The following is a 12736-nucleotide window of genomic DNA, read 5'->3' as shown; positions in this document are numbered from 1 at the left end:
GTACCTTCAATTGAGCTGAGCAATGATGCAAAGCATGTTTTAACTCTAGATGTTTTTTCTGACAATTCTTTAGTCTGTTTAAAAAGAAAAGGAATGAAAACAAAATGAATACTAATTAATATGAAAACCATTCTTGGACATATTAATGCATCATTAAAAATATATATAATTTTCATTATTACCATTTCTAAAATCACATTCACATTCAAATATGCATTTCCACCATTAATATCTTTCTTTATAATAAAACACGCAATGACTTCCCTTCTTCCCCTTCCCTTGTTTCTTTGATTTTCCCACCATTCCTGCATGTTCTTATATATTCATTGAATGCATCGTATTTATTAATTAAATCGCCTATACTATGAATCTTCCAACACAAAGGTCCCCAGAAATGCTTACAATTGAAATAAATATATATATACCCAATAAAACACATCAAGAGCTTTAACTGAAGAAATGTTACTAAAATGAATCAAACCCCACAAAACACAACTGATGTTGGCAGAATCAGAGACGGCAGACAATATCACAAAAGTGCATTCAAACAGATGATCTTCACCCTCCACCTAAACACACCAAGAGGAGAGCCAAACCTCTACAGATAAAAAATTCCATAAGTTCCACATCAGCAAGGAGGGCATTTTACACCTTACTCCAAACAGGGGTATTAGAGATTGGGCAGCAATTATCAAATACTTCAGGATCCGGGGAGAGTTTCCTAGGGGGTTGTCATGCCACCATTCCCTTCACGTTGGTGGGGAAATCCTCTCACACAAGGATGCATTAAGTGCCCCCTAGATCCCCCTCTAATCATCCCCAATTTGCCAGTTATGAATTGTCAATCATAACCATATGGATATTTTTGTAATTAATCTGTTGGAAAAGGAGATGGTTAAACAACTATAAATTATTTAATATCAATGAGCCCTAATAAAATTTAATGTATGTTCACTAGCATGAAGTTCTAAACTCAGTAAAATAGCATCGTTTTACCTCCAGTGAAGAAGCTGCCTGAAATCCGTCACCACAACGAAGCCATGCATTTGAAACTGAAGCAGCATCTACCGCTCCCCCAGAATTTCTCTTCCCTTCATCTATAGGCTTCTTATCCGGAAAAGAGGCAAGTTCTGAGCCCCATGTTCGTTTCCTCTGCAAAGAAAAATATTTTTATTTAGGAATATATATATAGACTACCAAGCATTGACAAGTATCATAGTGTTGTACAACAATTAAAATAAATAAATAAAACAGGTTTTTAAATTCTGATACTGCCTGTAAGTTAACACATCCTACCGGAGAAGCTTATAGAAACAGAAGAACTTTTAGAAACTAATGAAATGTGTATAATGTCAGAGCCTTCAATGGGCAGTATGTTCCACAAGGCAGCTGTCACTGCACTGAAGGACCTAATTACGAGCCACCATAAAACAAACCTCTGCTACATTGGGAATCACAAGGAGGGCTCCTGGAGATGGCAGCAGTATGTAGGTATATGGGGCCCTAAATTATTTAGGGCTTCATACACTAACAATAAAACCTTAAATTTGCCCTGGTTGCATACTGGCAGCCAATACATTCATAACTCTGCTTCATATCTCTACAGTCAGACACAACAAAAGTTCAGAGACTCCTATCACTCGCAGCTGTCAGCAACATGTTGTCAAACATCCTACTCAGAAATAAAAGGTAAAGGTGAAGGACCCCTGACAGTTAAGTCCAGTCACGAACGACTCTGGGGTTGCGGCGCTCATCTCGCTTTACTGGCCAAGGGAGCCGGCATTTGCCTGCAGAGAGTTTTTCTGGGTCATGTGGCCAGCATGACTAAGTTGCTTCTGGTGAAACCATAGCAGCGCACGGAAACACCATTTACCTTCCCACCAGAGTGGTACCTATTTATCTACTTGCACTTTGACATGCTTTCGAACTGCTAGGTGGGCAGGAGCTGGGACCACGCAATGGGAGCTCACCCCATTGCGGGGATTCGAACCACCGACCTTCCGATCGCCAAGCCTTAGGCTCAGTAGTTTAGACCACAGCACCACCCGCTCATTAAATGCAATGGGTTATACTTTTATTTTTTATTTATTTGCCATGTGCATATCCTGCTTTTCCTCCAGGGAGCTCAAAGCAGCACACATGGTTCTCCTCCCCATTTTATTTTCACAACAACCATGTGAGGTAAATTAGGGTGAGATAGGATCATTGCCTATTCCTATTCCCCTCTCCATACATATTTTAATGCAGCTGAATCAAATGAAGACACCTAATGCCCTTGCCAACTCCCAAAACAATGAGAAAGAATATGGTATGGCAAATATCCTACTATTTTAATCACATCCAGCTTCTCAAAAGATTTCATTAATGGTGTCTCTGAAAAAATTACATATCACTTATTTGAGTTAAACTGGGAGGAGAGAATTGCTTTCCTCAACCCCATGAACTATCTTTTATTTCAGCTACTAAGGTCATCCCTTTCAGTGTAATTTGTCCCATTTGTATTTTTTACGTTTTGTGTTAACCCCTTTGAGTTTTTCTGTTGAAAGAGAAAGGTGACATTTAAATGAACAGTGCAGCCTCTGCATGCTTTCTCTCCATAGGCAGTCCCCCACTAGAACATATTTGTCCCCTAAAGTTCTCCACAAGTCTTTGTGAACTTTTACACGGAACGTCTGCCAGATATTTGCCATACTATGACATTTCAGTTCAGCATTTGACATCCAATGTTCTTTAGCATTTGGCGTCTTTCCAAATCAAACCCATCATGAGATTCCAGTAATCCCATTGCATTGCAAATAATCAAATTCAAATATTTTCAGCTCTGCTCTCCACAGATAAATTAGGTTTGAAACACACACATTCATAATTCCTACCACAGAGTTTAAACCTTTATTTCCCAACCCGTGAACAAAGGCACATCTGTGTGTGTGTGGTGTTTATGTACCGGTTTCTTCCCCATGGCCATATGCATTTAATCTTTATTGATTTTTTAAAATATACATCACATTTATCATTCTCCATCAAATACACTTAATTTCCCAGTGGCCGTTGTTTAGAATTAAACCTAGCAACTATTTCCCTTAAAGAAGGCGCCAGCACACGCTCCCTGACACGCCTTCTCACTATTGTACAGGTAAAACGCATAAAGTTTCCACTCCCGCTCAAAACCTGTGATATTCCCTCGGGAGCATAATTTGACCAGGCGCTCGGCCTAGAACAGCAAACATATGTGCCTCTGGGCGCGTGCAGAGCGCCCTTCCCTCTTACACTCCACACAATGCTGGCCAGCTTCCAAATATTCAGAGTTAACGAGAAGAAAGCCCAGGGTCCAGCTTTCAGGCACTCCCTTATTCCGCCGCCAATACAGACCCTCGCAATTCCCACTCCTCGGATGCTGCCCCCCGCCGCCGCCGCCGCCCGCCTCGTCCTCCGTTGCCCTGATACCTTCCTCACGAGCATCTCCGCCACTCAGGACCAGCCTTCCCTGTGCCACGTGACGTGAGCGAGAGCACCGCGGCTTGAGGAGGAGGGGAGCAGAGAGGCCCGAGCGAATTCCACTCACGGGCCAAGAAGAAAACTTCTTCCAGCAACAGAGGGGGAAGGCCACGCCCCCTCCCTTCCAGCTTGGCGCCGTTTCATCGGCGGAGCCACTGATTGGGTGGGACGTGGCGAAAGGCGCGTGACGCGCGACGCAATAGAGGGCTGCCGGCGCCTCTTTCTGACGTTTCTCGCTCTCGCCGCACGGGGGCTCCCGAGCATCAAGGCGCTGCACCCCGTTCGCAACGGCTTTTACCCTCGCTGCGCATGCGGCCTGTATGCTCTCCTCTCCTGTATGCTTCGCCGTTGAGATAACGGGACGCAATTACATCCTCTCAGAGCCCACAGTATAATTTTCCCAGTCGGTTGCAGTTATATACGGGTTCTCTCTTTTTCTTACAGGAAACCGTATGGTACCTGCTTTATAATAATAATAATAATAATAATTTATTATTTGTACCCCGCCCATCTGGCTGGGTTTCCCCAGCCACTCTGGGCGGCTTCCATAGAAAACCAAAAATACACTAAAATATCACAGATTAAAAACTTCCCTGAACAGGGCTGCCTTAAGATGTCTTTTGAATGTCAGGTAGTTATTTATCGCTTTGACATCCGATGGGAGGGCGTTCCACAGGGCAGGCGCCACTACCGAGAAGGCCCTCTGCCTGGTTCCCTGTAGCTTTGCTTCTCGCAATGAGGGAACCGCCAGAAGGCCCTCGGCGCTGGACCTCAGCATCCGGGCAGAACGATGGGGGTGGAGACGCTCCTTCAGGTATACTGGGCCGAGGCCGTTTAGGGCTTTAAAGGTCAACACCAGCACTTTGAATTGTGCTCGGAAACGTACTGGGAGCCAATGTAGGTTGGAGGGAGTTGCGTGAGAAAGATTATAAGGACTTGTTTATTGATGCTAAATCGGTATTTATGCACTTAGCCACCTTCGGTTTTTGACTCCAGCCCCAGAGTGCACATGACACTGGCCACAATCCATCCATATCCTGAAATTTCTTGAGTAATAATGCTGTTTGGTGCTTTCCCCATCAAACAGCCTTCCCATTTGGTTTCAAAACACTGTTGAGGTGAGGTGTGTACATTTGAGGCAACAGCTGCACATGTGCAGATGACGTTTGGTGCAAGTAAACAAATCCAGTAATACATATCAGGTTAAGGCACCCCCACCCCCCTCAATGGTGTATATATCAACATTTAAAAAACCCCAACTGGAAATGCAACAGGATCCAGCAGCCTCACCTTGTTTGGAGCCACTAATGTATATATAGTCTTAAGACTGTGAGAGGAAAGTTGAATTTGCTACTGAGCCATGAAACTCGCTAGGTAACCAGGCCCAGGGCTGGCCAAGACATTTGGTGGAGTGAGACAGCGGAAACCCCTAAGGCAGTAGCCCTGTGGGTGCCCTGCTGCCTTTGCCCGTGGTAGAGAAGCAGTGCCAGCGCTGATTTCCAGCAAGATCTCACCTGAAATTGGTGCGGATGCCAGCACCAATATTCTGCCAGTGATGGAGGCAATAGGAAGGGCAGCACAGGCAGAAGCAGCAGCATTCTAAGGAAAAGTAGGACATTCTGATATATAATCAGAAACCACCTCTAAATCAGGGATGTCCCTGGAAAATAGGGACAATTGAAGGGTTTGAAATAGTAAACATAATCATTTTAATGCTTCATGCTGTTTCTTTGAGTTTTTCAACCATTTCAAAAACACAGATGTGGCTTGAAAATCACAGCACATATAAGAAATGGAAGAAAGGGGAAATCACAAGGGAGGAGTATACAAGAGTAGCCAACAGTTGCAGGGAGAAGGTCAGGTGGGTCAAAGCTCAGGTTGAGCTCAGGCTTACAAAAGAGGAATGCGTTCCCTTGAGAGTTGGTCAGGGATTAATGTGGCTTTTCGACCAAAAAATGTTAGCCACTCCTGGCATAAATGGTTTGGGAGCTAGTTCTCTGAAGATCCCTCCCCCTTGTCCTTTTTCAGTTATTATTTAAGACATGCATTATCTATAGGCTTCATCCTAAGCATTACTGAATAAAGGCAAATTCAAGTTGAATCACTTGATGTGACTTGCTTCCAAGTAATGTGTTTCAGACTGGAGTGCTGTGAATATAGTTTCCACTGAAATCAATGGACTCTAATTCCAAATAAATATCTTTTGAACTGAATGATCTCAGTAACATTTTCAGTGACACTGTGTAAAAAGATTTATCACTCCGCAGGGGGAAGTATGTGGACTTCACAGCAGGCATCAAGTGAATTAATAACTGAATGGATTCAGTCTAAATTCTCTTTAGAATACTTCTTTATATAATATATATATGGTAGGTATGAGAATAAATTGTTTCATAAAGGATGGTGACTGAAAGGGTTTGCTATTATGTCACAGGTTTTTAAAAGCAAAAATTACAAAAAGTAAAAACATTTTAATTCATGTATGGGTTTCACAACAATTTCTGATTGCTGCACAAATAAAATATGCATTCATTTATGCACAGTGTGATATGCCAGGAAGAATTGCACTGCTGGTAATATAGTTCAATAATTATTATAGTATTTGAGTAAAAGCTACCAGAACATCAGGAGACTCATTGCAATGCTGACAGTTTCAAACATCAAAAAGGTATTACAGAGTGCTACAAATCAAATGAAGTTAAATTACATTCTCTTTTATAGCGTCTGACTCTTATATAAGGCAGTGGGCTTTTTATTGTTAATAAAAAGTGCAGAAATATTTCTCCAGTACTACTAGTATATGAAATTTCTTATTTAGTTCCCGGCCAAATACATTTCCCCTAACTATTTTTTGAAGCTTTTCCAAAATAAATAAGACACAATTCTAATTTAAAAAGTCACAGACTTGGTGAGAGTGTGGTGATGATAACACCAAAGTTGCAGGTTTGATCCTCATAAGGGACAGCTGCATATTCCTGCATTGCAGGGGGTCTGTCTCCCACCAGCTGGGACTAGATGATCCTCAGTGTTTCTTCCAACTCTACAGTATGATTCTGTGATTCTAAGATGCTTGCCTCTTGGCTTATGTCATATCCCCATAAAAGAAAAAGAACTGTATTATAAAATTTAGCAAGATGACCCAAAATGCTAAATATATAGTGGACAAAGAAATGCTGACTTTTTCATTATCTCAGGTGCAGAGAGAGAAAAAGGAGAGAACCCGAGAGCAAGAGCACTCTGTACACCTGCAATTCCTAACAACTTCCATTTAGAGACATACTGCCTCTGACAGCGAAGATGGAACAGAACCATCATGGCTGGTAGGTGGCCACTGATAGCCTTATCCTTCATGAATTTGACTCTTTTAAAGCTATGAACGTTGGAGGCCATCACTACCTTATGTGGGAGTGGATTCCATTGTTTAATACTGCACTTTGTGAAGTACTTCCCTTTGTCTGTCCTGAATTTTCAAACATTCAGCTTTATTGAATGTCCAGAAGTTCTATTGTTATGAGAAAGGGAGAATAGGTTTTCTCTACCTGCTTTCTTCACATCATGCAGAAATTTGTAAACTTTTCTCATATCACCTCTTACCTTTTTCTAAGCTAAAAAGTCCCAAATGTTGCAACCTTTCCTCTATGATTCTATGCTTGTCATAGAATTATAGGGTTAGAAGGGACCCTGAGGATCATCTAGTCCAACCCCCTGCAAAGCAGGAATATGTCCCATATGGGGGATCGAACCTGCAACCTTTGCGCTACCAGCCCCACAAGCAAGCTATGTCCAGGGGAGTAATGCATTGGCAACAATATGCAGGGCTTTCTTCAGCTGGAACGAACCAGAACTCAGTTCCAGCACCTGTCAGGTGTGTGTCATTGCCATTCTAGAGAATGAGGGAGGTGTTCATGGTGAGTTCCAATACTTCTTTCTAGAAAAATAGCATTTAATATGTAGTTAATAAAATAATTGCTTGAATTCTCAGTGTGTTGATGAAACTGCAAGAGGCTTAAATGCAGTCTTTGCATTTTGTTTCGTGGTATGACCTGAGACACCCAGCCCACACAGAATAAACTTTTAGATTAGTGCCAGGGAAATTGAGTGTCAATTCTTCTTTATTGTTAATTAAAGTTGCATGCTGGATTCCTGTTCTATCCGATAATGGCATTAGCATTGCTTATCCTACCTAAGAGCCTTTAATAAAAGGGTGACATATCCTCTTTCCTCTTCGTTATGTTTTATAAGAACTTAATAGGAATGCTTTCCCTGCTAATATCACTCTGCTGTGCTCACTTTAATTGTCTGATTAAACTTTAGCTATATTGCTTGGATATAATTAAACACCTTAACAGTACGTTTGTAGTATTATCAACTAAAACAGTTTTATAAATATATTGAAGAATTGTAGTTTGCAGAGGATGGAATATGAGTGATAAGGAGATGAGTCCCCTTAATCCCTTCCTCAAATTTCCTGTACCACTTTTAGGATCTGCTTTTCAAGTGGTATTGGTGGTATTTTCTCCCTCCCTATTTCTAAAAATTTTAAAATCCTCCCCCCTCAAGTGTTGGTATGAGTTAAACATGCTTTTTTGTATTACTTGTGGGTTGGACCTTTGCTAAATAAATAATTATTTTATTAATTTATTGAGAGAACCCTACAAATATTTCAATACCCATTTTTCTGGTGGGGAGGCCCTGTTCTACATTTGCAAGATTATCTGCTGTCTGAAAAGTTCCTCCGACCAACTTCTTGCTACTTCTTTTAAGCCCAATGCCTCCCTTCCTTTTATTGACCAAGTCTGCATGTCAGTGTAAACCATATTTAATGGTCTATTGCAATGACCTGCTTAGCAAAAACAGAAGCAACAAACCAGTAACCCTGACTTAGTGTTGCAGCTGGACCCAATATCATGGTTCGTTTTCCTCCATTGGGAAAATACAGTAATGTTGGTGGAGAATCCAGGAGGCTGAAACAGAATTTATTCCAAGCCCAATGCACTTTGAAACAAATTTTTACTCGGGGACATGTTTTAGCAGCAATTTCTATCTAATACATGGGATGTCACATGATAGTGACTACATTATATAGGAATCACATGAAGTAAGCTCCCCGCCCCCAACATTCTGCCAGTAGTGTTTTCCTGGTTTGGCGATTGGTTTTATTGTTCCACTCCAAACAAGCCATGGTTGCTAACTTATCCCTGGCTCAAATGTAATGCTAAGCCAGGGATAATGGCTTGTCACTTCCACTAGGGGAGAAGTGAAGCAAGAGCCATTTGCACATTCACAGTAAACTATGTACTATGCCATTATGAGATTATCTTAAAACATCGTTATAAATCGTCTTGGCAGAAACTATGCTGTTTGTGTGTTTTTTGTGCTGCACCCATCCAATGGTTTAATATATGGCACAGCTACTTGGATGTGATTTGGTGATTGGGAAAGAACATAGGTGAACTATACTGATAAGGTGAGTACAGGTGCTTGAGAAAGATTTGTGCTGCTTGGTCAAGAAATGGCGCAGTGCATGAGAGGTGCTGCCACTATGCTGCCTGAGTAGTGCATGAAATGCACCTTTCCTTTATTGCTTGTCATTAAAAGATGTGGCAGCTAACTTAACAATAAAAGTAACAACCCTTCTTGTACTTGCTAAGCCATGGAGGAGGCTTTATTTCACACTCCTCATGCTAAGAAGATTTGTGGAAGATTGGTTAAAGCTTTAAAATCCCCAGAAGCGAATCTTCCTCTTTTCATTTGCATTCAACCAAAAACAACCTTTAGGCACACTCTGCTACCATGTAAGGGTTGCAACATGGATTCAGTGGTTCACATGCAAGAGAGCTGTGAATAATTTTTCAAAGCAGGAAAATGTAACTTTTCTTCCTTCAGTACTCTAGGGAGATTAGATGTGTTTCTAAGGGAGGCTGTTCCAATCTACCTTTTGACACAATGGTTATTACCATTCAAGAGGAAAATCTTATGCCTGGGATGTAATTTATCTGAGAAAATACATACATATATAATATTTCTAAGGCTATCAGTAGAAAAATAAATGTGTTTTGCACCATTTCTCCTGTTCTGGTATAACCCAATGTAATATCCTCCATTTTTGCAAAATTCAAGATTGGCCTTATAGTCTACCTTCATATCTACTATCTTTAGGTGACAGGCAAAAACATTTCTCTTCAACCAGGTGGTTAGCTGATTCTATGGCTTTTTAAATGTATTTGTGGGGAGGAGGGGTTTGTTGGTTAGTTTTTGTTTTATTACATATTTTGTATTCTCATTTTGTATTTTTCTGTTGCGAACCATCCTGTGACATTTAGATGAAGATAAAATTTTATACAAATTTAAAATGAATTGAATCAACAACCACAACAACACCTTTCTTAGAGCTGATTTGCATGGTTCATAGGCCAGTCCACAATGAGCTGAATTTTTGGCTTGTATTAATTTCCTCATGTAAGGACAGGTGGTTAGGACACGTGGTGAAGGCACCATGTAACCATTTTATCAAACAGTCAGCAGCAAAACAGATTCAGTCAATTTGCATCATAGTAAATTAATGGCCCTTTGGCCATTGGGATCATGTACCATGTTGTTTGAAAACTGAAAGCAGAAAGGAAAAAACAAGATTGCACTTTGTGCACATTTTCATGTGATTCTGCCACACTGAGTGCAGTGGGACTTATTTGTGAATAAACATGCACTGCGTGACCTCTTTTCACAAAAAAAAAAAGACTGAAGTGCTTTTGAGCTTCCCACTCTCTGTTGTGGTACATGTGAGTGTTGTTGTTGCAGTACAGAACACAGGAGGGCAATTAAGTGTACATTGTGCTAGTAATGTATAGGCTTTTGTTTGTATTTAAAGAAAAGCTATCCAAACCTCACATGTAAAAACACCCCGAAGTATTAAACTGATGCCTTGTAGTTATTCATTTTGTAGAAAAAATAGAGACAGACTGATCATTGCAATTTTGCTGACAGCAGCAGTAAATTATTGTTTTTATTATTTATAAAGCATCTAGGAATAGCCGGAGTGCTGTGCACAGATAAAAATACAAGATAGACCCTGCAGGCTTGGAGTGTAAAAAGCAAGTCTAAGTAAAAGGAGAAGAGAAAATAGATGAATGGAGGAAGTTTGCTTTAGAAAAGCCAAGATGAATCACTGAATCTTGAGGAGTCTTTTGAAGGAAGGTAACACACAGGCCAATTAATTGCCAGAAGCAAGGTTGCCATACCTGAAACTACCCATTCACTTATAAATTAACTGTGTTAATGCTGGGTTGATTCTGCAGCCAAATGCTTTAGTTAATGGAGCTCTTATCCCACACCACTCCACTGAAAGTTGTGCAATAGCCATGAAATGAAGTGATGCTTGCATAGATCATTCTGAGTTGTGGATATAAGCCGAGGGATACAAAACTGTATTTACCATGATGATCCCAAAAACATTTATTTCTTTAGTAGGTTAAATTAGCATTTTCTATTATCTTAGCATCTTAAAGGAAAGAAAAACAAAGCAATATTAAAAGGCTCTCATATTTTTCTTGATTGTTTCCCAGGCTCCCCATGGGGGGCCATTAAGTACTAATTGGCATCATGTAGCCATTGGGTGACATTTATTAGTCACTACTGAACATTTGACAGTGATCCCCTATTACTGCGATCACTACTTGTCAAAAGCATCTGAGTGCAAAGTTTTGTGGATTTTTGCATATGTAAAAATGCACTAGGTACACCCAGGAGTTGAATTTTCACTCTTGCTTTACCTACCAGCAAAGAATTCAGAAGTTCAACATTGTAATCTAGAATTAATATATGAATCAAGATTGCTTCAGATGTTCTTTCTTTCAGTTATTCACCCTGTGAAGTAATAGTTGTTGTAGTAGTAGTACTGTACGTATTCTGTACCATCTGAAAGACAGTACAAGTATATTTTCATCATGAAATTTTAGAGAGAAGACTGGACTAGAACTGTCTATGTGTCTCACATGTTAGCCTGCAATCTGAGGTGGTATAATTTGCTTAGTCTATTAAGGCTCTGTCTCTGTTTAATGGATTGTTAAAGTAAAGTAGATCACTGTAAAGGGAGGCACCCTTGACTCTACCACCTTCATGTGTTTCTGCTCATGTTAGTAACATCATTTTCCTTATCCTGTACATTATGATATTAATCACATAGCATGTTTCTGATATTAGTAGTTTTCTTATTTTTTCACATTAGTGTAAGGTGAAAATGGAAAATTGGTTGATAGATATGGGAGTTAGCAATAGCTAAAGATACGCTCGTTCAGAGAGGTGCTAGCAACAGGAATAGTTCACAGGAATAAATGTTAATATAGCCCAAGGAACTCCACCTGCCTTCTTTAGAAAACAAATGAGAATTGAGGGAACTCTGTTTCAGAATGGTTGTGGTCATTGTGTTCTTCTTAGTCAAAAACTGTACTTCATATAAAGAATAGTGAGCAGCTAATACTTTCTGACTGCTAATTTTAGTCTAAGGTTCTATTTCTACTCTTCTTGGTTGCTTTTCTTTTAACAAATCATACTTTAGGATTGCAGTAGGAAATTTAGATTTAACTTCAAGCATCATGGTTTTGTCTCATCTCTGTCCTAATGCAGTGCAGATGTTTAGCTGCTGTATGTACGTCAAGGCTTTATTGCAAAGGTTCTCCTTAATGGAAACCATATGCAGGATTGACTATAGGCAACTCTGAGAGCAGGAAGCTCAAAATCATACAGGAAGGTATTCAAAATACCTGAGATTCTTATTTTTGCAGGACACCATCCAGATGTTATACATAGTGCAGTTGTTATTTCTATTTTTAGGGTAGTGGAGGGGGGAATGAGGAGTAATTACATTCTTAAGATAATAAACAATGTGTAGAGTGACATAAAGAAAAAAATATTAATATTACTGAGGCTTACCATAAACTTTGATTATCACATTTGCAAACACTATGCGGCCTGCACAACGTAAGACTCCAAGCCCATTTCAGCCTTCTATCTGTGGTCTCCAGTCTTAATTCCAGATTATCAAAAATTGCCATTTATATGTTTTCTCTTTCGAGTCTGGTGCATATTTCTTTCCCTCCCACAGATGTTCTACAACATTCACACAGATATGTCAACTTAAGCAATGTTTTATTCTTCCACTTCAGTCATTATGCCTCTGGCTTTCCCTTTTAGTGAAATGCATTTAATGTTTCAACATGTGTGTTCTGTTTCGGCCAGCTGTTGG

At 40.1% G+C, this 12736-nt stretch overlaps 1 protein-coding gene and 1 long non-coding RNA gene across 9 annotated transcripts in view; one reads left to right on the top strand and one right to left on the bottom strand.

The window, feature by feature from the left end:
• SPIDR (scaffold protein involved in DNA repair) overlaps positions 1-3632 on the bottom strand; it is a 161904-nt gene extending 158272 nt beyond the window's left edge. For 2 of the 7 annotated variants that reach the window (XM_083622895.1, XM_083622898.1), the window contains exons 1-3: positions 3370-3610; positions 997-1152; positions 5-74 (exon numbers count right to left, since the gene is read on the bottom strand). In XM_083622895.1, the coding sequence (XP_083479021.1) occupies positions 5-74; positions 997-1152; positions 3370-3459 (316 nt within the window). In that variant the 5' untranslated portion in view covers positions 3460-3610. Of the gene's footprint in view, positions 1-4; positions 75-996; positions 1153-3369 lie in introns of all 7 variants that reach the window. The other 5 variants (XM_083622894.1, XM_083622896.1, XR_014550261.1 and 2 more) reach the window with 4 other exon arrangements.
• Positions 3633-4745: 1113 nt separating this feature from the next.
• LOC310766674 overlaps positions 4746-12736 on the top strand; it is a 72514-nt gene continuing 64523 nt past the window's right edge. Inside the window, exons 1-3 of one of the 2 annotated variants that reach the window (XR_014550341.1) lie at positions 4746-5018; positions 8845-8962; positions 10514-10689. This is a non-coding gene — a long non-coding RNA (uncharacterized lncRNA). Of the gene's footprint in view, positions 5019-8602; positions 8963-10513; positions 10690-12736 lie in introns of those variants that run through there. The other variant, XR_014550342.1, reaches the window with a different exon arrangement.

The sequence above is a fragment of the Podarcis filfolensis genome, assembly GCF_964270895.1.
Source record: "Podarcis filfolensis genome assembly, chromosome: 7".
Lineage (NCBI taxonomy): Eukaryota > Metazoa > Chordata > Lepidosauria > Squamata > Lacertidae > Podarcis > Podarcis filfolensis.
Note: the sequence above shows the minus strand (reverse complement) of the source record. Positions and strands in the feature narration are given on the sequence as shown.